Below are 26,049 nucleotides of genomic sequence, written 5' to 3'. Positions count from 1 at the left end.
GCCTCCAGAAAGTACACAGGGACCTGAGATGGTGGATTCCAGTGGGGACGAATTAATAATCTGTGAGGAGGGGGATGTACACAGTGAAAGGGGTGAGGAATCGGACGATGAGGAGGAGGTGGACATCTTGCCTCTGTAGATTCAGTTTGTGCAAGGAGAGATTGATAGCTTCTTTTTTGGTGGGGGCCCAAACCAACCAGTCATTTCAGTCACAGTCGTGTGGCAGACCCTGTCGCTGAAATGATGGGTTCGTTAAAGTGTGCATGTCCTGTTTATACAACATAAGGGTGGGTGGGAGGGCCCAAGGACAATTCCATCTTGCACCTCTTTTTTCTTTCATTTTTCTTTGCATCTTGTGCTGTTTGGGGACTATTTTTTGGAAGTGCCATCCTGCCTGAAACTGCAGTGCCACTCCTAGATGGGCCAGGTGTTTGTGTCGGCCACTTGTGTCGCTTAGCTAAGCCATCCAGCGACCTTGGTGCACCTCTTTTTTTCTTTGCATCATGTGCTGTTTGGGGACTATTTTTTGGAAGTGCCATCCTTTCTGACACTGCAGTGCCACTCCTAGATGGCTCAGGTCTTTGTGTCGGCCACTTGGGTCGCTTAGCTTAGTCATCCAGCGACCTCATTGCGCCTCTTTTTTTCTTTGCATCATGTGCTGTTTGGGGACTATTTTTTGGAAGAACCATCCTTTCTGACACTGCAGTGCCACTTCTGGATGGGCCAGGTCTTTGTGTCGGCCACTTGGGTCGCTTAGCTTAGTCACACAGCTACCTCATTGCGCCTCTTTTTTTCTTTGCATCATGTGCTGTTTGGGGACTATTTTTTGGAAGTGCCATCCTGTCTGACACTGCAGTGCCACTCCTAGATGGGCCAGGTGTTTGTGTCGGCCACTTGGGTCGCTTAGTTAAGTCATCCAGCGACCTCGGTGCAAATTTTAGGACTAAAAATAATATTGTGAGGTGTTCAGAATAGACTGGAAAAGAGTGGAAATTATGGTTATTGAGGTTAATAATACTATGGGATCAAAATGACCCGCAAATTCTATGATTTAAGCTGTTATTGAGTTTTTTTTGGTAAAAAAACACCCAATCCAAAACACACCCGAATCCGACAAAAACTTTTCAGGGAGGTTTTGCCAAAACGCGTCCGAATCCAAAACACGGCAGCGGAACCGAATCCAAAACCCGAAAAATTTCCGGTGCACAACACTAAAAAAAAAATCCTAGTGTATGTGAGTACATCTGGCCAATAAAGCTGATTCTGATAATATGAAGTGTTCTATTTGATTTTCTTTACTAGGTTCCCCCAATCTATAGAGTTCCCACCCACAGTCTCCAACATTAAAGTGCTATACTCCTTACTTCAAGTGTAGTTTGCCTGATTCATGCAACTAGAAAGGTATGGGAGAGAGGGAATAACAAGACAGCTGCCTGTTTGAATCATGGTGGACAATGACACAGGGAATGCCATACTCACCGACTTTTTGGCTGCTCTCCGGGAGAGAGCAGCCAGGTCGGATCAGCAGGGGGCGGGGAAGGGTAGTGACGAGCAGAGGGGACAGAATAGAGGTGGAATGGGCGCATGGTGTATATGGGACATGGCTAATGTGTCGCGTCATTTAAGTCACGCCCCCTGTCACAGTCCTACCCCTGTCCCGAGCAAAGCTCCTCTATCCTGGTCTCTACTCCCAGGCACTGCCGGTGGATCCGAAAGAGGTAGAAGGAATGTTCAGAATGGTCAAACCTAGGAAAGCCACAGGCCTGGATGGAGTATAGCCATCTGCCCTAAAGAACTGTGCTGTTCAGCTCGCCCCCATCTTCTCCAAGATCTTCAACACCTCACTGGAGATGTGCAAGGCTCCCTCCTGCTCCCGGTTCCAAAGAGCACAGCTGCAAAAGACCTAAACAACTACAGGCCGCTAACATCTGTGGCAATAAAAGTGTTTGAACGGCTGGTGCTGAACCACCTGAGAGAAGCGACTAATACCCACCTAGACCTCTTGCAGGTAACTTGGGGCTGCACTACATCCTACTACACCTAGACTGACCGGGCTCTTATGCGAAAGTCCTATTTGTCGACTTCAGTTCAGCATTCAACACAATTGTCCCCTGTATCCTGCAAGACAAACTCCTCTCCTTAGGGGTCCCAGAATCAACATGCTTCTGGAACGTCGACTTCCTGACAGCAAGGAAACAGGTGGTGAAAGCCGGGTCATTCACGTCTAGTGGGAGCGCTATCAGCATGGGGGCCCCTCAAGGATGTGTCCTCTCCACCCTACTCTTCTCTGCTATATACCAACGACTGCACCTCAACCGAGCAATCGGTAAAAATTATAAAATTTGCAGACGAAACCACCGTCATCGGTTTAATCAAGGACGAAGACAAATCTGCATACAGACGCGAAGTGGAACGGCTAACGCAGTGGTGCAGCAGGAACAACCTTGACTTAATGTCACACGGCAAAGGCGGCGTTCACCGCGCTTACCCCTGGTCTGTGTTGCGGCCTCCGCCTTCGGTGGTCCACAGGCTCCGGCGTCTGGCTGGCGCGGCTCCCGGCGGTTCCCCGGGGCAGGGGCGCCGCCATGACACCCGGCGTCACGTGGGCGGGGAGCAGGTGACGTCATCAGACTGTTCCGCCAACCCAGCGGAGGAGGGAGATTCAAAGGCAGACGCCGGGCAGAGCCTCGGCGCCTGAGTATCGTCTTTTCCCCTGAAGTGGATGCCAGTGCTCTTGTTCTCGGCGAATCTCTCTGCAGTCGTACCCCAGTGTCTCCTGCACTTCCAGGTGCCAGTTGCTGCACAGTTCCAGCGTATACAGCGGCTGGTGTGTTCCCCTGCAATCCAGTCACCAGTGCTTCTTGGAGTCAGTGTGGGCTGCGGGCTAAACGCCGCTCTCAAGTTCTACAAGTCATCAGTGTCTTTAAACACCGCTCAAGTTCTACAAGTCATCTGTGTCTTTAAACACCGCTCTCAAGTTCTACAAGTCATCAGTGTCTTTAACCTCCGCTCCCAAGTTTTGCAAGTTACCAGCGTCTTTACCCACCGCTCCCAAGTTCTACAGTGTCTTTTATCATCGCTCTCAAGTCATACAAATCATCAGTGTCTTTAACCACCGTTCTCAAGTTCTACAGTGTCTTTAATCACCGCTCTCAAGTTATACAAATCATCAGTGTCTTTAACCACCGCTCACAAGTGTTTCAAATCATCAGAGTCTTTAAAAACATCACTCAAGTTCTTCAGCCACTATTATCTTGTACTAACACTCACAAGTACGTCTTTTCCTGGAATCTTTAACATTGCTTACAAGTTCCCCTATAGGCCTGGACATTCCCCCCATACGTTCCTTCTCTGCTATGTGACATTGTGTTGCTCCCTTCCTGCAATAAAGTTCTTTAATATTTTCACCAAGCTTTACTGTCATCCCTGTTCCGACCCAACTGTGGTTCCTCTCCCCTACCATCGGGAGAACCCCCGAGTTCACAACACCCCCAACCTAGGTCAGTGACACTTAAATCCCCTCAAAACAGTTGAGATGGTGGTGGACTTCAGAAGGAAACCCAATGCCATGCAACCACTCATAATAGCAGACAGCATGGTTTCGTGGGTCAACTCCTTCAAATTCCTAGGGCCAAAAATTTCCTGATACCTCAAACGGGGACTCAAATTACAGTAAGCACTGTCGTAAAGAAGGCCCAGCAGCGGATGTTCTTTCTGATGCAACTCAGGAAATTCAACATCCCGCAGAAGCCTGCTGTTGATCTTCTACACAGCAATCGTAGAATCGGTCCTATGTTCGTCGACCACAGTCTGGTATGGAGCTGCCAATGAGAGTGACAAACAGAGGCTGCAAAGAGTGGTGAGGACAGCTGAAAAGATTGTTGGAGCTGACCTCCCTTCCGTCCAGAAATTATACCAGTCAAGGGTCAGGAAGCGAAAAAACCGTGGCAGATATGCAGCACCCAGGTCACAAACTGTTTGAACCGTTACCATCAGGCAGACGCTACAGGTCCATTCCCGCGAAGACGACCAGATCCATTAAAAGCTTCTTCTCTCTACCTGTCCACCAGCTGAACAATATATAAAACGTCTAACATGTATAATATGTCTAATACTGTATGTCGAGTCTATCGTACAGTTGGAATGTGCAGTATGAACTCATACGTGTAATGTTTGTAATGTATGCTACTTTTTTCCCCACTTCGTATGCTATGTATTCCTCCTTCATGTTGCTGCTTGGCGATGCACTGTACCGCAAAAAATTCCTAGTGTATGTGAGTACATCTGGCCAATAAAGCTGATTCTGATAATATGAAGTGTTCTATTTGATTATCTTTACTAGGTTCCCCCAATCTATAGAGTTCCCACCCACAGTCTCCAACATTAAAGTGCTATACTCCTTACTTCAAGTGTAGTTTGCCTGATTCATGCAACTAGAAAGGACTTGGGAGAGAGGGAATAACAAGACAGCTGCCTGTCTGAATCATGGTGGACAATGACAGAGGGAATGCCAGACTCACCGACTTTTTGGCTGCTGTCCGGGAGAAAGCAGCCAGGTCGGATCAGCAGGGGGCGGGGAAGGGTAGTGACGAGCAGAGGGGACGGAGTAGAGGCGGAATGGGGGCATGGCGTAGACGGGGCATGGCTAAAGTGTTGCGTCATTTAAGTCACGCCCCCGCTGTATAATGCCGCTATTATCTGCATTATGCTGCAGGGGGCGTGGCTACGATGATGCGATTCAACAAGAAACACGTCACCGACTGCCCACTTTACTCACGGCCGCGCAGGGGGGAGCGCAGAAAATCGGGAGACTTGCCTGCTTTTGATTTTTGGGAGCCTCCTGGCCATTCTGGGAGAGTAGGCAAGTACGGGGAACGCCCTCCACCCAAACAAAATTTCTAGCTCTGGTTAAAGCAGACCTTTAAACACTGAAACATTTAAAAACCGTGTTATAAAAAAAAAAAAAGCCTTCAGGGGTTTTATAACGTGGGTCATAGTTTATAGTTACATTTCTATAGTAAATACCGATCACAAGAATTTCATGCCAGCCAGAAATTGAATCTAGAAATAATATTGCTAGTAGTACAATATGGATATATTAATAATCACCTCATTGTGTCCTTTTCATTTTCTAGATCCTTAACCTTTTCTTCTAACTGCTGGCAGGCCTGTTTTGCATTCCCCTCATTGTGGGATTTCTGCTCACTTAGTTCCACCTGCAGCTTTTTACATTGTTCCATAAGATCTGAAACCTGAGATAGAAACATTGCTAGCTTTTAACATGTTATTATTCCCAATGCATTGAAAATACAACATATAGTTAATGCATCAAATAAATACCACCACCTACAGGACAATGACGCCATACATTTTTCTATTTGTGTATGGTTGTAAACCAGCATTCAAATGTATCACAAACTGGTTGAATTTGTGTTTAATTTAAAACCATTATTTCCTAAACATATTACAAATGCAGGAATTTCTAATATTGATAATATTGAAGAACATTATTTATTAGGCTGCATGTTAACTACATTTATTGCACTGCAAAAGTATTGATTTTCACAAAGTTTGCTGCTTCAGTGTTTTTAGACCTTTTTGTCAAATGTTACTAAAGGTGTGTACACACGGTGAGATCCTTGCTATGCCCGATTTTGACTAAGCGATTTCCCTTGTACTCCCCCAGAGCCCAGATAGCACAGATTTTGAATATCTGTACTTGAGATTTTGTCTATGAACTATTTTGACTATACTTTGTACTAGATAGTACACTAAATAGTCAAGATTGACTTGCCTGCACAGTCTATCTAGCCTTACGATACTGAGCCCCACGGGAGCATGCATCGGGATTGAATCTGTATCGCAAGCTGCCTAACACCTTGAGATATGCACTAACTTTTTTTAAGATTTTGACAATGAGGTCAAAATCTTACAGATTTATCTCACCACGTGTACACACCTTTAGGTATACTGAAGTCAAATTACAAGCATTTCATAAGTTTTAAAGGCTCTTATTGACAATTACATTGAGTTTATGCAAAGAGTCAATATTTGTAGTGTTGACCCTTCTTTTTCAAGACCTCTGCAATTCACCCTGGCATGCTGTCAATCAACTTCTGGGTCACGCACTGACTGATGGCCGCCCATTCTTGCCAAATCAATGCTTGGAGGTTGTCAGAATTTGTGGGTTTTTGTTTGTCCTCCCGCCTCTTAACAAATTATAAGTTCTCAATGGGATAGAGGTCTGGGAAGTTTCCTGGCCATGGACCCAAAATTTTGATGTTTTGTTCCCCAAGCCACTTAGTTATCACTTTGGAAAAGGCATTGTTCGTCACCAAACTGTTCTTGGATGTTGGGATAAGTTGCTCTTTGAGGATGTTTTGATATCATTCTTTATTCATGGCTGTGTTCTTAAGCAAAATTGTAAATGAGCCCACTCCCTTGGCTGAGAAGCAATCCACACATGAATGGTCTCAGGATGCTTTACTGTTGGCATGACACAGTACTGATGATAGCACTCACCTTTCCTTCTCAGGACAAGCGTTTTTCCAGATGCACCAAAAAGTTTATTCATCAGAGAAAATTACTTTACCCCAGTCCACAGCAGTCCAATCCCTGTACCTTTAGCAGAATATCCGTCTGTCGCTAATGTTTATCCTGGAGAGAAGTGGCTTCTTTGCTGCCCTTTTTGACACCAGGCCATCCTCCGAAAGTCTTTGCATCACTGTGCGTGCAGATGCACTCACACCTGCCTACTGCCATTCCTGAGCAAGCTCTGCACTGGTGCTGCACCGATCCTGCAGCTGAATCAACTTTAGGAGACGGTCCTGGCGCTTGCTGGACGTTCTTGGGTGCCCTGAAGCCTTCTTCACAACTATTGAACCTCTCTCCTTGAAGTTCTTGATGACCTGATAAATGGTTGATTTAGGTGCAATCTTACTAGCAGCACTATCCTTGCCTGTGAAGTGAAGCCCTTTTTGCGCAAAGCAATGATAACTGCATGTGTTTCCTTGCAGGTAACTACTGAACATGGTTTAGCAAGTGGTGGTAAAACCAAAGATATCCAATGAACTGGTATTCCAGTATAAAATGTGACTTGAAACCTCTGCTGGACAGTCTCTCCGATCCATAACAGTTGATGGAGGGAGTCTGCATGCATCTATTAAATAATTCCCAGAGCTGCTCTCTCTGTGAAATGCTGTAGTGGGAGCCAGCGAGCACACCTGCTTCCACCCCATAGGATCATCCCCCAATGGCTCACGCAACAGCGATGGTTTTGATTCAACCAGTTTTTTTTGTAAATCAGTTTTTTGCATTAATGTTTTAAATTAGATAAAAAAGAAATCATATATTTCAATAAAACTTTTTTTCTGCTTATTACTCTTATTACATCTGAATATATGTAGTTAGACTAAACAAATTAAAACATACAAAGTACACAGAGATACTGTAGATGAAATTGAAAATAAGAATGTTACAGATGTGTCCTCTTACATCCTTGCTGCAGTCACGGCAGGCCTATACACTGTGTGTAATTGTGGCACAATATGCATCCGAAATGCCACGTTATAGTGTTTTAAAATACTGTAGCATAGCATTTTGTATGCAAAAACAGTCGCAGTAACACACAGAAATATAGGCATGTTGCACATAATTTTCATCAGCAGAAGCTGCTTGTGGTTCATATAACATTACTTTGTGTCTAAGATGCATTTTCTAAATAAAATGGCAAAAAGATGCTCAGCGCTACTGAGACACATGGCACTCACGCATTATGGGGGTAATTCCAAGTTGATCGCAGCAGGATTTTTTTTAGCAGTTGGGCAAAACCATGTGCATTGCAGGGGAGGCAGATATAACATGTGCAGAGAGAGTTAGATTTGGGTGTGGTGTGTTCAATCTGCAATCTAATTTGCAGTGTAAAAATAAAGCAGCCAGTATTTACCCTGCACAGAAATAAAATAACCCACCCAAATCTAACTCTTTCTACACGTTATATCTGCCTCCCCTGCAATGCACATGGGTTTGCCCAACTGCTAAAAAAATCCTGCTGCGATCAACTTGGAATTACCCCCTATGTTGTAAAGAGACTTGTAGCGCATGGAGCAAAGATGTAAGAAGACACTTCTATAGTTGTGGTTTTCTCCTGTCCTATAGTATTGTAATGAGAGGCATTTGTGGAGTCTTAGCTGATGCTATGCAGATTTAGTACCTTTCTGATCTGGGCCCTCATTCCGAGCGGATTTTAGCAGATTTGCTCATGCTAAGCCGCCGCCTACTGGGAGTGAATCTTAGCATCTTAAAATTGCGACTGATGTATTCGCAATATTGCGATTACACACCTCGTAGCAGTTTCAGAGTAGCTCCAGACTTACTCGGCATCTGCGATCAGTTCAGTGCTTGGCGTTCCTGGTTTGACGTCACAAACACACCCAGCGTTCGCCCAGACACTCCTCCGTTTCTCCGGCCACTCCTGCGTTTTTTCCGGAAATGGTAGCGTTTTTTCCCACACGCCCATAAAACGGCCTGTTACCGCCCAGTAACACCCATTTCCTGTCAATCACATTACGATCGCCAGAACGATGAAAAAGCCGTGAGTAAAAATCCTAACTGCATAGCAAATTTACTTGGCGCAGTCGCAGTGCGGACATTGCGCATGCGCATTAAGCGGAAAATCGCTGCGATGCGAAGATTTTTACCGAGCGAACAACTCGGAATGAGGGCCCTGGTTCACCCTCCCTATTTCTCTGCTGTGTGTGTGAATTTACTGCATTGGTTCAGCTCACTCAAATGAAGGCTACAAGCAACAAGAATGTGGAATAATACCAGGGGGATTCCTTTATATTAGATTTTTTTAAGAAGTTGCAGTGCCTGCCTGTAGCCACATCATAATACAAAAAACTCAGAATGTTTTTTTTTTTTAAACATTTGGTTTAAACCAACCAACCCTGGTATCATGGAACAAGCCACCACATATTATTAGCTAAATTTAGGTAGTAGTCTAGAACATTTATGGCCAGTGGGCAACTAAAACATAAAGTAAGTGACATAAGGTGACTTGTCTAGTAATTTAAAGCACTGTGATACCCTCATATGGAGCGCTAGTCACTGACTAAGTATAGGCAGGAAAAAATAAGATTTTACTCACCGGTAAATCTATTTCTCGTAGGCCCTCATTCCGAGTTGTTCGCTCGGTAAAAATCTTCGCATCGCAGCGATTTTCCGCTTAATGCGCATGCGCAATGTCCGCACTGCGACTGCGCCAAGTAAATTTGCTATGCACTTAGGATTTTTACTCACGGCTTTTTCATCGTTCTGGCGATCGTAATGTGATTGACAGGAAATGGGTGTTACTGGGCGGAAATAGGCCGTTTTATGGGCGTGTGGGAAAAAACGCTACCGTTTCCGGAAAAAACGCAGGAGAGGCCGGAGAAACGGAGGAGTGTCTGGGCGAACGCTGGGTGTGTTTGTGACGTCAAACCAGGGACGACAAGCACTGAACTGATCGCAGATGCCGAGTAAGTCTGGAGCTACTCAGAAACTGCTACGAGGTGTGTAATCGCAATATTGTGAATACATCGTTCGCATTTTTAAGATGCTAAGATTCACTCCCAGTAGGCGGCGGCTTAGCATGCGCAAATCTGCTAAAATCCGCTTACGAGCGAACAACTCGGAATGAGGGCCGTAGTCCGTAGTGGATGCTGGGGACTCCGTAAGGACCATGGGGAATAGACGGGCTCCGCAGGAGACTGGGCACTCCAAGAAAGATTTAGTACTACTGGTGTGCACTGGCTCCTCTCTCCACGCCCCTCCTCCAGACCTCAGTTAAGGAAACTGTGCCAGGAAGAGCTGACATTACAAGGAAAGGATTTTGGAATCCAGGGTAAGACTCATACCAGCCACACCAATCACACCGTATAACTTGTGATAAACTTACCCAGTTAACAGTATGAACAAACAACAGAGCATCAACCAATGGATGCTAACATAACATAACCCTTTATTAAGCAATAACTATATACACGTATTGCAGAAAGTCCGCACTTGGGACGGGCGCCCAGCATCCACTACGGACTACGAGAAATAGATTTACCGGTGAGTAAAATCTTATTTTCTCTAACGTCCTAGTGGATGCTGGGGACTCCGTAAGGACCATGGGGATTATACCAAAGCTCCCAAACGGGCTGTAGAGTGCGGATGACTCTGCAGCACCGAATGGGCAAACACAAGGTCCTCCTCAGCCAGGGTATCAAACTTGTAGAATTTTGCAAATGTGTTTGAACCCGACCAAGTAGCAGCTCGGCAAAGCTGTAATGCCGAGACCCCTCGGGCAGCCACCCAAGAAGAGCCCACCTTCCTTGTGGAATGGGCTTTCACAGATTTTGGATGCGGAAATCCAGCCGCAGAATGAGCCTGCTGAATCGTGTTACAGATCCAGCGAGCAATAGTTTGCTTTGAAGCAGGAGCACCCAGCTTGTTGGATGCATACAGGATAAGCAGCGAGTCAGTCTTCCTGACTCCAGCCGTTCTGGTTACATAAATCTTCAAAGCCCGGACTACGTCCAGCAACTTGGAATCCTCCAAGTCACAAGTAGCCGCAGGCACCACAATAGGTTGGTTCAAATGAAAAGATGACACCACCTTTGGCAGAAATTGCGGACGAGTCCGCAATTCTGCCCTGTCCATATGGAAAACCAGATAGGGGCTTTTACATGACAAAGCCGCCAATTCTGACACACGCCTAGCCGAAGCTAAGGCCAACAGCATGACCACTTTAAACGTGAGATACTTTAGCTCCACAGTCTTAAGTGGCTCAAACCAGTGGAATTTCAGGAAACCCAACACCACGTTAAGATCCCAAGGTGCCACTGGTGGCACAAAAGGGGGCTGAATATGCAGCACTCCCTTAACAAACGTCTGAACCTCAGGCAGTGAAGCCAGTTCTTTTTGAAAGAAAATGGATAGGGCCGAAATCTGGACCTTTATGGACCCTAATTTTAGGCCCACAGTCACTCCTGACTGTAGGAAGTGCAGGAATCGACCCAGCTGGAATTCTTCTGTAGGGGCCTTCCTGGCCTCACACCAAGCAACATATTTTCGCCATATACGGTGATAATGCTTTGCTGTCACGTCCTTCCTAGCCTTTATTAGCGTAGGAATTACTTCATCCGGAATGCCTTTTTCCGCTAGGATCCGGCGTTCAACCGCCATGCCGTCAAACGCAGCCACGGTAAGTCTTGGAACAGACAGGGCCCTTGTTGCAACAGGTCCTGTCTGAGAGGCAGAGGCCATGGGTCCTCTGTGAGCATTTCTTGCAGTTCCGGGTACCAAGTCCTTCTTGGCCAATACGGAACAATGAGTATTGTTCTCACTCCTCTTTTTCTTACAATTCTCAGCACCTTTGGTATGAGAGGAAGAGGAGGAAACACATAGACCGACTGGAACACACACGGTGTTACTAGTGCGTCCACAGCTATCGCCTGGGGGTCCCTTGACCTGGCGCAATACCTTTTTAGCTTTTTGTTGAGGCGGGACGCCATCATGTCCACCTGTGGCAGTTCCCGTCGATTTGCAATCTGCGTGAAGACTTCTTGGTGAAGTCCCCCCTCTCCCGGGTGGAGGTCGTGCCTGCTGAGGAAGTCTGCTTCCCAGTTGTCCACTCCCGGAATGAACACTGCTGATAGTGTGTTTACGTGATTCTCTGCCCAGCGAAGAATTCTGGTGGCTTCTACCATCGCCACCCTGCTCCTTGTGCCGCCTTGGCCGTTTACATGAGCCACTGCGGTCTGACTGGATCAGAACCGGTTGGTCGCGAAGCAGGGTCTCCGCTCGACTTAGGCCGTTCTATATGGCTCTTAGTTCCAGGATATTGATGTGAAGGCAAGTCTCCTGCCTTGACAACAGCCCTTGGAAATTTCTTCCCTGTGTGACTGCCCCCCACCCTCGGAGGCTTGCATCCGTGGTCACCAGGACCCAGTCCTGAATGCCGAATCTGCGACCTTCGAGAAGGTGAGCACTCTGCAGTCACCACAGGAGAGACACCCTTGCTCTGGGGGATAGGGTGATTAACCGATGCATGCGAAGATGTGATCCGGACCACTTGTCCAGTAAGTCCCATTGGAAGGTCCTCGTATGGAACCTGCCAAAGGGAATGGCCTCGTATGATGCCACCCTCCTTCCCAGGACTCGAGTGCAGTGATGCACTGACACCTGTTTTAGTTTTAGTAGATTCCTGACCAGTGTCACGAGCTCCTGAGCTCTCTCTATCGGGAGATAAACCTTTTTCTGGTCTGTGTCTAGGATCATGCCTAGGAGAGGCAGATGAGCTGTAAGAACCAACTATGACTTTGGAATATATAGAATCCAGCCGTGTTGCCATTTCACTTCCAGAGAAAGTTATACGCTGTTCAGCAACTGCTCTCTTGATCTCGCTTTTATGAGGAGATCGTCCAAGTACGTGATAATAGTGACACCTTGCTTCCGCAGGAGCACCATCATTTCCGCCATTACCTTGGTGAATATTCTCAAGGCCGTGGAGAGACCAAACGGCAACGTCTGAAATTGGTAATGACCATCCCGTACCGCAATTCTGAGCTACGCCTGATGAGGTGGATAAATGGGGACATGAAGGTATGCATCCTTTATGTCCCGAGTCACCATAAAATCTCCCCCTTTCAGGCTTGCAATAACCGCTCTTAGCGATTCCATCTTGAACCCTTTCAGGTATATGTTCAGGGATTTTAAATTCAATATGGGTCCGACCGAACCGTCTGGTTTCGGGACTACAACATGGTCGAATAATAACCCCCTCCTTGTTGAAGGAGGGGAACCTTGACCACCACCTGTTGAAGATACAATTTATGAATTGCAGTTAACACTGTTTCCCTCTCGTGGGGGGAAGCCGGCAGGGCCGTCGGTGAGGGGGCATCTTCTCAAAGTCCAGCTTGTATCCCTGAGACACAATATCTATTGCCCAGGGATCTACCAGGGAGTGAACCCACTTGTGGCTGAACTTACGAAGGCGTGCCCCCCCCCGGGCCTAGCTCCGCCTGTGGAGCCCCAGCGACATGCGGTGGATTTTTGTAGAGGCCGGGGAGGACTTCTGTTCCTGGGAACTAGCTGTGTTGTGCAGCTTCTTTCCTCTGCCCCCGCCTCTGGCAAGAAAGGACGCACTTTGGACTTTCTTGTTTCTTTATTCGAAAGGCTGCATTTGATAATGTCGTGCTTTCCTAGGCTATGCAGGAATATAAGGCAAAATATCAGAATTACCAGCTATAGCTGTGGAGACCAGGTCCGAGAACCCTTCTCCACACAATCCTCAGCCTTCCACATGCCTCTTAAGTCGGCAACATCTGTCCATTGCATAGTCTACAGGACACGTCAAGCAGAAATCGACATAGCTTTGACTCTAGGACCCAGTATACTCATGTCTCTTTGGGCATGTTTTATATATATATATATATATATATATATATATACACCTATCACTTAAGACAGCATCTTTAATATATATATATATATATATATCTCTATATATACACATATATATATATATATATATATATATATATCTATATATCTATATGCATACTAGGGTCTCAATCTCTGCTGATAAGGTACCTGTCCACGCTGCCACAGCGCTATAAACCCATGCCGACACAATCGTCGGTCTGAGTAGTATACTAGAATGTGCACGCTATCTGCAGGATCCCTGAGAATAGCTAGTGCTACCTTCTGTGCAAACGGGACACCCTAGTTGAAGATTCCCATCACATCCTGGCCCTAGTGGGGAAAGGATACTGCTTGAGAATTTTTTGTGGGAAGCTGCAGTCTCTTGTCTGGAGATTCCCGCTCTTTTTCCTCATGATAGGAGGGAAATTTACCTCAGCTTTCTTCCCCTTAACATGTGTACCCTTGTGTCAGGGACAAATGAGTCATCAGTGATATGCAAATCATCTTTTATTACAATAATCATATATTGAATACCTTTCAGCCATCTTGGCTGTAACTTTGCATTATCGTAGTCGACACTGGAGTCAAACTCCGTGTCGATATCAGTGTTTATTATTTTGGATAGTGAGCATTGTGAGACTCTGAAGGTCTCTGTGACATAGGGACAGACAAGGGTAGATTTCCTGTCTGTTCTCTAATCTTTTGTGCAATAAATTCACCTCAGCTCTTACACATATCCAAACAGGTGTCGGCATTGTCGACGGAGACACCCTCTCACACACATTTGCTCTATCTCCTCCTTAGGGGAGCCTTTTACCTCAGACATGTCGACACACACGTACCGACACACCACACACACAGGGGATGCTCTATTTGAAGACAGTTCCCCCACAAGGCCCTTTGGAGAGACAGAGAGAGAGTATGCCAGCACACACCCCAGCGCTATATGACCCAGGAATCACACAGTAACTTAGTGTTAACCCAGTAGCTGCTGTATATATTGTTTTTACGCCAAATTTATGTGCCCCCCCTCTCTTTTTCACCCTCTCTATCGTGTAGGAGAGAGCCTGGGGAGCTTCCTCTCAGCGGATCTGTGGAGAGAAAATGGCGCTGGTGAGTGCTGAGGAAGAAGGCCCCGCCCCCTCAGCGGCGGGCTTCTCCCGCGATTTTGTGTAAAATTAATAACGGGGGCTCATGCATATAACAGTGTCCAACTGTATATATGCTGCTTTTGCCAGGAGGTACTTAATTGCTGCCCAGGGCACCCCCCCCTGCGCCCTGCACCCTACAGTGACCGGAGTGTGTGGGTGTAATGCGGGAGCAATGGCGCACAGCTGCAGTGCTGTGCGCTACCTCATGTGAAGACAGGAGTCTTCTGCCGCCGATTTCGATGTCTTCTTGCTTCTGCCGGCTTCTGTCTTCTGGCTCTGCGAGGGGGACGGCGGCGCGGCTCCGGGAACGAACGACCAAGGTTAAGATCCTGTGTTCGAACCCTCTGGAGCTAATGGTGTCCAGTAGCCTAAGAAGCGCAACCTAGCCGCAGTTAGTAGGTTTGCTTCTCTCCACTCAGTCCCTCGTAGCAGAGAGTCTGTTGCCAGCAGAAGCTCTCTGAAAATAAAAAACCTAACTAAAATACTTTCTTTTTTTTGTATAATCTGTTTTTATTGTAACAATACAGACTTATAACAGGTTGCGAACATTTCTGGGAAACAATCAATGGCAAAATGATGTGACAACATGAGCGTACACAGATTGATTATCGCATGTTCAGTACAGTTATAGTCTGCATTAACATTTTGGGTTAAGGAAGCATGATAAAGGATAGGTATATAACATGAGAAAAGAAAAAGAAAGAGAAAACATCAAAGAGGTGAGGTGGCTGAACCGAGTATGTTATGAAAAGGAGAGTAGGATATGTGCAATGATTAAATGATTAAGCTTATTCGTCTAGGACCCCCTACAGGTTGAGTCAGAGAGCTGTTTCCGTCTACTACTCTATTTCACAGAGGAAATGTAAGTCTTATATGAGTCCGATGTTTTATAGTCTATCCAAGGCCACCATAAAGCAGTAAATTCCGAGCGCCTGTCCCCGGCGCTCATTAATACATCTTCCATGTTCATGTAATAATCTAGTCTGGAAAACCAGGTATGCCTTGTGGGGGGACTGACAGATTTCCACATTGTGGGGATCACTGCTCGTGCGGCATTGCCCAGGTGTCGTAATAACGATGACTTGTAGGTAGAGATTGGGGTAGTGGAATGATTTAGTAACCAAAAGGCCGGGTCAGATGGAACGGAAGTATGTAAAACAGCACCAGAGATAGAAATTACGTCATCCCAATAGTTTTTAATAAGGGGGCAGGTCCACCAAATGTGTAGTAGAGAGCCTAGGTCCCCATGACATCTCCAACAGATAGGTGAGATGGATGGGGAAATGACGTGTAAGAGAGTGGGGTGTCTGTACCATCTCATCAGGATCTTATATTGCGTTTCTCTAACCTGGATACAGATGGAGCTCTTATGGGTTTTAAGAAAGATAGAGTCCCCTTCCTTGTCTGAGAGTGAGATGTTTAGATCCCTCTCCCACTTTTGAATAAAATGGGGAGGTGTCAGGGAGTCAGATGCACTTAGGAGTTTGTACAGGGTGGAGACAGTGTGTACGGGAGTCATAGGAGCCACACACATTTTTTCAAACGCGGTCAGCTCCCTTGAAGCCTCACGGTATGCATTATCTGTGTATAGGAAGTGTCGGACCTGCAGGAATTTCCAGAAATCTGTCTGTGGGATCTCCCATTTCCCCCGTATCTCTGAGAACTGTTTAATCCCAGATGGGTGGACCAACTGCCCCACTCTAAAGAGTCCCTCTAGCGCCCAATTTTGATAATATCCCAGTGAGAGGCCAGGTGGAAAGGTTGGATTGCTGAGAAAGGAGGTGAGGGGGCCAAAGACAGAAGAGATACACGATCTTCGTCGTGCTCCCTTCCAAAAAGAAAGTGTAGGAGTAATGGTCGGGTGAGGGCGTTGTAGTTTGGGCAAGATCGGGAGCCACGGGAATATTTCTGGGAACAATTGTATGCATAAACCCTCTAAGACCACCCATTGTTTAATCTCCCGGCTCCTGGTCCAGTCTAAGACTCTGTTTAAGAGGATTGCTTGGTAATAAATTTTAATATCTGGGAGCATGAACCCACCTTTTTGAGGTGGTCGAGTCAGGATAGATCTACTGATCCTAGATCTCTTACGACGCCAAATAAATTGCTGGATCAAAGATCTCACTGTCCGGAACCAGGAGTCGGGGATCTGGATTGGTAAGGTCTGAAGGAGATAGAGCAGTTTGGGCAACGTGTTCATCTTTACAACGTTAATTCTTCCTAGCCAAGAGAGATTATGATATTGCCATCTGCAATAGTCGTTTCTGATGGCTTGGAGAATGGGGTAGAAGTTCAAGGACAATAGACGTGAGGGGTCGCTGGATAGCTGAACTCCCAGGTAAGTGATGTGGGAGTCTCTCCACTGAAAGGGAAATGTGGCTTTCAAATCGGTTAAGACCGAATGGGGGGTGGAGACATGAAGGGCGTAAGATTTGGATGTGTTGATTTTAAAACCTGACATCGAGCTGAAAATGTCCAACTCGCTCATCAGGTTGGGGAGCGAGAGTACGGGGTCTGTGACCGTCGTCAGCAGATCATCTGCAAATAGAGCAAGTTTATAATCTATATCTCCTACTTGTAGTCCTTTAATCTTGTCATTAGTCCTAATCGCCCTGGCCAGGGCTTCTATACAAAGGACGAAAATCAGGGGGGATAAGGGGCAGCCCTGTCTCGTTCCATTACTGATAAAAAAGTTATCAGAGAGGGTCCCGTTAACCCGTACTTTAGCTGATGGTTGTGTATACAAAGATAATATTCTATGGAGGGCTCGTGGGCCCAACCCAATATGCTCCAGCACCGCTCTCATGAAGTCCCAACTCACCCTGTCGAAGGCCTTTGCGGCATCTGTAGACAACAGTACAGTGGATGTCTTACTGCTAGAGGCCAAATGGATTAAATTGAGGAGTTTAGTCGTATTATCTTTAGCTTCACGACCGGGCACGAAGCCCACTTGGTCGTTATGGACGAGCGACGGGAGAAAGTCATTTAATCTAAGAGCCATCAACTTCGCAAAGAATTTGAGATCTAGATTAAGTAAGGAAATTGGTCTGTAACTGGAGCATACTGAGGGGTCCTTTCCTTGTTTGGGAATTACCGTGATGTGGGCCTCAAGTGATTGTCTAGAGAAGTGGGTTTCGGCAGATATGGAGTTAAAAGCCTGCAGTATTTTGGGAGCAAGAACTTCTTTAAACATCTTATAATAGGTGGCTGTGAAGCCGTCTGGGCCCGGACTTTTACGTAGGGGGGCGATAGAGATAACATGTTCCACCTCGTTTAAAGTGAAAGGTACTTCTAAAGATTCCCGAGCAGATTGTGATAGTTGAGGAAATGCCACATCGGCTAGATATTTCCTGGCTCTCAACATATTGGAGAGGGGATCGTGGGCCTGGGAAGGGTTACCTAGGTTATATAGAGTATTATAATAGTTTTTAAAGCATGCTGCTATCTCCGGAGATTTAAAGCATATGGAGCCCGTGTTATTTTTCATTGAGGGAATGAAGGAGGCCAATCTCTGGGATCTAAGTGCTTGGGCCAACAGTCTACCTGGTTTATTCCCCCACTTATAATATTTACTATTACATCTGCGTAGGGTGGCTTGAGTTTTGTTATTAAGGGTTGTTCGGAGTTGTGCTCGGGCCGCAGACAGCTCCACCAAGTCTGATGGGGTCAGGGAGGATTTGTGGCGGGTTTCTAAGGCATGAATTTTATGTAATAATGTAGTGATCAAGGCCTGACTATTTTTCTTCACAAATGAGCCTAATTGGATTAGTTTACCCCGTATAACACATTTATGGGCCTCCCAAATCGTAATTTTAGACACCTCTCCTGTATCGTTGATATCAAAGTAGTCGGACAATGCCTTATCCAGTTCTGATTTGCAATATGTATCGTACAAGAGTGATTCATTGAGGCGCCAGGTCCAAGGACCGGGGGTTCGAGAGGGGGCCGATAGGGACAAGGATACTGGGGCATGATCAGACCACGTGATGGAGCCGATAGAGGCTTCTACGATTAGGGGGAGATGTCTATGGCTTAAGAACAAATAGTCAAGGCGTGAGTAAACCTGATGTGGGTGTGAGAAAAAAGAGAAGTCCCTATCAGTGGGATGTGTGATCCGCCAGGAATCAGCCAATTGAGATTCATGGAAGATCTTCCTAACCTGTCTATGTTTGTGTTCAGAGAATCTAGGGGCTGGGGGAGAAGTGTCGATGGAGGGATCCATGGACCAATTTAGGTCAACTCCCAAAACCATTATACCTATCGCAAGGGCTTCAAGCCGGGGAAGGAAGGATCGAAAAAAGGGTACTTGGCCTTGATTTGGCGCATAGAGGGATATGAGAGTATATGCCTGGGAAAATATAGTGCACTGGACTACCAGCAACCTCCCTGGAACAAGTTTATGGACCGAGACATTAGACACTTGGAGGGCTTTGGAAAAAATTATGGCAACTCCCTTAGATTTACTTTCAGGGTTATTGGAATAGAAAGCCAGGGGATATCTTTGATTTACTAAAGAGGGGCCCCGAGCAGAGATCCTAAAGTGTGTCTCCTGAATTAGAGCCACATCCACCTTGTCGGATCTTAATGTCCGAAGTAAATGGGATCTTTTCTCGGGGGTATTGAGTCCCTTTGCGTTGATCGAGGTAAATTTAATTACTTTTGAAGTAGACATCACACTATATCACAACACTAATAGGCATAGGACTCGGACAGTTCACCAAAGAAATAAAGAAATTAAAGGAACCATGAAAAGAAAAAGAGTGAAAAAAGGAGCAGATTACAAAAAATAGAAACATCATAAACATAGTAACATCCGCAATGGGGGAGTTGGTAGGTATATTAACCAGCATCCCCATGGGGCACGGTGGCCGTATGCGGGATCGGGGTAAGGGAGTCACCCCTACAAGCACTATTTTAGCATAAACATCGTAATAGTACAATACTAATTTAATAAAGCTTATAATAACCAATAATATTAATCGGTGGAGACAAGTAATTATCTTCTAATAGAGTCTCGTCGCTGAGTTCTAGGACTGAGAATGCGACCGGGGGGAGGGGGGGAAAAAAGGGAACACAGCAAAGCGAGGTCAAATTGGCACTAGGCCGCGTGTAGCGTGTCTCACCCGGTACCTTACAGTCAGGATATTCAGTCCTCTCAGGGAGAACAGCAGAGTTCATTCAGCGAAATAGTGGGAGGTAATTTCTTCAGGTGGGGGGATGATCCTGGCGTGGAGAAAGTGGTTTTGAGGGTTTCTTTTGAGCACTGCCGACCACTTGCCATGGCTCTCCTCCTCCTGATGGCTGTGGTGGGTGTAAATCCGGGGGGGTAAAGTCCCAGTCTGGGATCTTTAAAGATGGGAGACCGAGACCGGAGCAGAAAGTTGGGAGGTCAGATATGGTGTGGAGAGAGTGTATCTTGCCAGAGGAAGATACTTGTAGGTTGAAAGGGAAACCCCATCTATATTTCAGCTGTCGCTTGCGGAGTTCATCCGTCAAGGGGCGGAGAATCTTCCTTTGTTGTAGGGTGTGCCAGGAGAGATCTTGAAAAATGGAGATAGGGACGCCGTTGTAGTTCAAGTCATCAATATGACGCACTTTATTCATGATTTCTTCCTTCTGGGAGTAATAATGCAGGCGACATATGACATCTCGGGGTCGATCGGAGGAAAGCCCCCTTGGTTTTAGAGCGCGGTGGGCTCTATCAAATGTTATGACGGCGGTTGGGTCCTTGCCCAGAATTGTGTTGAAGATTATCGTCAAGGCATCCACTATGCCCGCCTGGGGGACCTCATCCGGAACACCTCTCACCCGGATATTATTCCTCCTCCCTCTGTTATCTAAATCCAGTACACGGGACCGTAGCAATCTAATCTCTTCCGACTGGGATTTGATAACGTCTGTTAAGGACCCCAGAAATTTATCAGTGGAGTCTCGGTGCTCTTCCAGTGTGTTTACCCTTTCGGAGAGCTGTGAGATATCTTGTTTGATTGATGCCAGCTCTCTTCGCATGGTATCTTGGATATCCTGCTTAGTTGGGAGTGTTTTCATGAATTGCAGGATATCTTGAAGAGCGGTATCGCTGTGAGTGTGTAAAATAGGTTGCTCCATCATCAACGGGGAAGCAGAGGAAGCAGAATGACAGGAAGATGGGCTGGAAGGGGAGAGGTTTCCGGATAGCCTTGCGGGAGTAGGTTGTAGGAACGATCTCATTCCCGGTTGGGTCGCGGTCTCCTTAGGTTGTGTGGTATTACCTTTTTTTTTTTTCCTTTCCCAGGATCTGACCATGCTTAATAATGAGTAGATGAATACTTGGTTGTAAGAGTTATCATAAGTGTAGACTTGGCATTGCTTGGTGCGCTATGAAGTGCCTATAGCATGGTGACTCCCAGTGGAATGGCGCTAGCACGCCATTAATCGGTGGTCGTTATTACAGTAATAGGCATATAGATGGCGCCGGATCTCGCTTCTTCGGTGATGCGGAGGTAGACATGAGGTGCCCGCATTGCCGGCTCCCAGGGAGCGACTCACCTCCTTTACAGATTCTCTTAGGAAAGTATAAAGGGACCTGAGTGACACGTGTATAACTATGTATATGGATAGGCCACTAGAGGGAGCTCCAGCTCAGGACATAAATCACAGAGGGCACTGTCACTGGAGGTTAGGAGTTAATCCCACTGGTCCCAGTAGGTATAATATCAGAACTGTAAATTATGAAGAGATCTCTATGGGACTCCGCAGGCCTAATGGGATATGATGAAATAAATGGTGCAGGGTCTCCAAGGGGTGTATTCACATCAATGTGCTGTGTGTCATTAGGGCTTATAATATTAAATAATTAATACCCCTATACCTTGATTGCTGATGTAGGTTATTATTAGGCCTGCCACATGTGGGTAAAGGTCTTCTGGATGAGGAAGGTGGCCGAAGGCGCGTGCTTGGGGCCCGCCGTGTCTCGTTCCGGTCCCGGAACTCACGGCCGGGCCTCTTCTAAATTTCAGTCCCTTGCCCCCGAATGCAGGGGGGGGGGGGCCTCGGCTGTCGGGCCCAAGCTGGGTGCCTTTCTGGCTGAGCGACAAAGGGCGGGGGGAATGCAATGGGTGCCGCCGGGCCGTCGGGCGGCGAGGGACTGGCAGGCTAATAAAAACCTACCAGCCGTCGCCTCCGTCTGGTCCGCGGGTATTCTGGATCACCGTCACCGCCGTCACGCCTCGCGGTCTCCCTCCTCGCCTGTCGCCGCCTCTTGATGTGTGCAGGTGTAGACTCAGTCTCCGGGGTGTAGCACTCGGCCGAGTGTCGGGACGGATCCAGGTGGGGGGAAATCTCTTTTCCAGTCCCCGGCTTCACAGATCCCCTCAGGCCCTGTTTCCAAGATGGCCGCCGGGCTCCCGTCAGTCTGCCCCGCGCGGCGCCTCTCCGGGTCCCCGTCGGGTAGGAGTGTTATGGGTGTAGTGGGGAGCGGGGAGGTATGCTTAATCGCGGTCAGCGGCTAGCGGCAGCAGGAGGTCCAGAGCTCCGGAGGAGATTCACGGCCCAGGCAGCGGGTCCCGGAACCATCTCCGGCTGTAGGTCAAAATCGAGGCCCCGGCTTCTGTGATCCCCGTAGGCCGCAACCCGCGGGAGCAGTTAAAACTGCTCCCCGATTCCGCGGCGTCTCGGGGGACTCAGCAGGGGGTATAAGAAGGGCAAAGGAGGTGTTGGGGCATGTAGAGGACTTCAGGTGAGTGTGGTTTTATGCGTGTTTTGCCGTGGGTCCCGGGAGCTCTGCTAATACACAGTTGCTTCCTTCAGCAGCCAGACCACGCCCCCCTAAAATACTTTCTTATTAGCAAGCTCAGGAGAGCCCACTAAAAGCACCCAGCTCTGGCCGGGCACAGATTCTAACTGAGGTCTGGAGGAGGGGCGTGGAGGGAGGAGCCAGTGCACACCAGTAGTACTAAATCTTTCTTAGAGTGCCCAGTCTCCTGCGGAGCCCGTCTATTCCCCATGGTCCTTACGGAGTCCCCAGCATCCACTAGGACGTTAGAGAAAGCTTCTTACTACACTCTCTTACCCTAAAGAGCAGATGGTGTTGCTCCAATCTGCCGTTTGCTAAGGTAATAAGCATGTTGGGCCGGGGTGCAAAGGACGAGGGTAGGTGCGTGCCATTACCGCATGCACTGGCTTAGGTTGTGCAGCCTGTATGAAGTTGCAAAATATGGAGTTATCAGCTACCTATTAGTTTTGTTGCTCATGACTATCTCAGACAGCAGCCATTTTAGAATGGCGAAGCGTAGCTTTCACAAGACCATATGTTTATTAATAGCCGTTTTAGTTAATTGCTGATACCACATATGCTGTGCTGACAAAATGAACTATCACCTTGTTATCTTGCAAATGTTTTTCTTTCCCCAGCTGCTCAATTTTTAAATGCAAATTGATATTTTCTGGTTCGGTGCTCTTGAGGTCGTTGTGAACTCCTTTGAGTTTTGATCTCAATGTATCCAGCTCCTGGTAAAAAGATAATGAAAACATTACAAATTACTTTGAAATGTGTTTCACAAAATGGAGTGGAATATGAAAGACTCAAGTAGCCCATTTAAAATGTTTCAATTAACTGCAGCATGTAGTTTACTACAGTATGTACTGTATGTGGTTTCATGGAATAAAATATACTTCTACTTCAAGAAGATTTACAGACCATGATAAAAATAGCAACAAATCGAAAAAGGGGATTTTTCTTTACTTACCATTGAATCCTTTTCTCATGCTGGACCATGAGGGTTGCTGGTGTGCTATAGGAGCTGGCACTTAAATTGAAAACTATCCTTTAAGCCTAAGTTCCTCCCCTCTGTAACGCCTAAGAGATCAATGCAACTTCAAAACAGCTTGGTAAGGAAAATCAGTAACCCAGTGAAACTGTTGTAACAACAAGAAAACAGAATAGTAGGGAAAAGACAAGAACATAACATCCCACGACTCAGCATGAGGAAGGGAATGCAGTGTCCCCCCAGCATGACTTGGCAAAAAGTATTCAACAGTAGGTAGCCAAAAATACCCTTTTCTCTTTCATCACTGCTGGGTGACACTGGACCATGGGACGTTCAACAGCCTCTCAACAAGGAATGCTCAGGCTGCCTGACCAGAGAAATGAACGACCAAAGTGGGCATTGCCAGAGGCAAAAACATGAAGCCAATAAAAATGAGTGAAACTGTGGACAGAGGACCAAGACGCAGCCTAGAAAACCTGCTCAGCAGAACCCCTATGCCACGCCAGGCAGGAGGACACAACCGCCCTAGTAGAATGCACCAACACCATGTCCTGAGCCAGTCGCGCCACATTAGAATAGGCTCTAGTGATGACTGAGAGGATCCTATACGAAATGGTCTGCTTCATTGAAGGCCAACCATGTTTTTGAGAGTAATAAAGAACAAGCAAAGTATCTATGCTGCAGACTGAGGAAGTCCTGTCCAAATAGATCCGCAAGGCCCAGATAACATACAATAGTCCCAGTTAGTCCTGGTCCCGGGATGTCACGGATGGAGGAAACACAGCAAAAACGATGTCCTGATTCAAGTGGAAAGCCAAAACAACCTTTGATTGGAATGCAGGGACAGTACAGACTACCGCCTTATCATCATGGAAAATGAAAAAAGATGCAGCCTGCACAACAAAGCACCCAACTCAGAAGTAAATTGAGCTCAGGCAATAGCTATAAGGAAAACCAGTTTCCAAGTAACGAACTGAAGATCTATCAACTCCAAAGGCTCAAATGGAGACTGCTTGAGAGCCGACAGGACCAGGCTAAGATCCCACGGAACCATCGGAGAACAAAACGGAGGGTGAACCCGCAACACACCCTGTAGAAATGTTCGAACCTCTGGAAGCAGGGCCAGACACTGCTGGTAATAAACAGAGGCAAAATCTGCACTTCAAAGGAACAAAGACATACTCTGGCCTCAAAACCACCCTGAAAGAAAGACGAGAAACAAGAAAGGTGACACCTAGAAGTATGAGTCCCACTTTTATTTTACACCACAAGATGTAGATCTTCTAGACCATGTAGTAATTGTGTGATGAAAGCGGTTTCTGGGCCTGCAACATAGCATAGACAACCAATGAAGGAAAATCCTTGGCCTTCAAGAGTTTGGCCTCAAAAGCCAGGCCATCAAAGCAAACAGAGTAAAGTCCTTGTGCAGAAACAGACCCTGCTGTAGCAGATCTGGGACCCCCACCAGTATGAGAATGTCAGCGTACCAGTACATGCATGGTCAGTTGATCATTGACCCACTTGAGTCCCTGAGATAACATGGGAATTGGGGGAAAGAGATACGCCAGATGGAAGTTCCACGGAACTATCATGGCATTCACCGCAAATGCCATCAGGTCTCTGGACCTCGCACAAAAGCAGGGGATCTTAAAGTTCTGATGAAAGGTCCTGAGGTCAACCTCCTGAAGACCCCACTTCCAAACCAACTGTTGAAAGACATCCTGATGGAGTGACCACTCCCCTGGGAGAAACGTGGTTATGCTTAGGAAACCACCTCTGAATTTTCCACACCCGGTAACAACATTGCCAAGATCACCGGAACATAGGCCTCCTCCCAGCACAGAATGCTTGCCAAACTCTCTTGCTGCTAACCTCATAAATTAACATATGACACCGCTGTGATTTTATTTGACTGAATCCGTACTGGCTGGCCGGCCAGCACAGACTGGGCCCCCAATAGAGCAAGATATAGTTGGCTTGGAGCTCGAGCACATTGATTGGCAGGGCCGCTTCTTATGACATCCAAATACTCTGCAGGTGAATATGTAACGCCACAGCACCCCAACCAAGACGACTCGCGTCCACGATCACTATAACCCAAGTCGGAGAGACCAAGGATCGCCCCTGGAGCAGATAATTGGAAACTAGCCACTAAAATAGAGAATAATGAGTGTCGGCGGACAAGAAGCTGAGACAAGAGGGACTCCGTGCACCGCAACCAATTCCAAAAAATCCCCCATTGGAATTCCCGCAAATGGAATCTGGCAAACTGGTCTTGAAGGTGGAGACAACCATGCCCAACAGCTCATGCTGAAAGTACGGTCTTGACCAAATCCAGGAAGGCCTGGGCCTTGGACTCTGGTAGGAACCTTTGTTGCAGAGAGGTGTCGAAGACCACCGCCAGGAATGGCAGGTGCTGACAAAGTACTAGGTGAGATTTTACAAAACTCAGGCTACAGCCATGATCCGCACTGTGCGGTCCAGGTGTAGCTGCAACTGGGAAGCTGCATCAGCCTTCACGAGAAGATCATCTAAATAAGATATGACCGCAATACCTTCCTTGAATTGCAGGCTCCCCAACACCACCATGATCTATGTGGACATATGTAGGGCCATGGCCAAACCGAATGGCAGGGCCTGGAATGGATAGTGATCTGAGCAGACTGTGAATCGAAGGACAGAGTGATGGCCTACCCACA

The 26,049-nt window shown here is 46.9% G+C and overlaps 1 protein-coding gene across 6 annotated transcripts in view; it reads right to left on the bottom strand.

Moving 5' to 3' along the window:
* Positions 1-26,049, bottom strand: part of CCDC30 (coiled-coil domain containing 30) — a 687,183-nt gene that overhangs the window by 280,233 nt on the left and 380,901 nt on the right. For 5 of the 6 annotated variants that reach the window (XR_010188622.1, XM_063942949.1, XM_063942945.1 and 2 more), the window contains 2 exons: positions 22,962-23,090; positions 5,110-5,252 (listed from right to left, as the gene is read on the bottom strand). Coding sequence is in view for 5 of the 6 variants with exons in the window: in XM_063942949.1 (XP_063799019.1) it covers positions 5,110-5,252; positions 22,962-23,090 (272 nt within the window). In the remaining variant the exon portion in view is untranslated. The remainder of the gene's footprint in view (positions 1-5,109; positions 5,253-22,961; positions 23,091-26,049) is intronic. The other variant, XM_063942948.1, reaches the window with a different exon arrangement.

This window comes from Pseudophryne corroboree, chromosome 10 (genome assembly GCF_028390025.1).
Source record: "Pseudophryne corroboree isolate aPseCor3 chromosome 10, aPseCor3.hap2, whole genome shotgun sequence".
Lineage (NCBI taxonomy): Eukaryota > Metazoa > Chordata > Amphibia > Anura > Myobatrachidae > Pseudophryne > Pseudophryne corroboree.
This window is presented reverse-complemented; position numbering and strand designations above follow the sequence as displayed.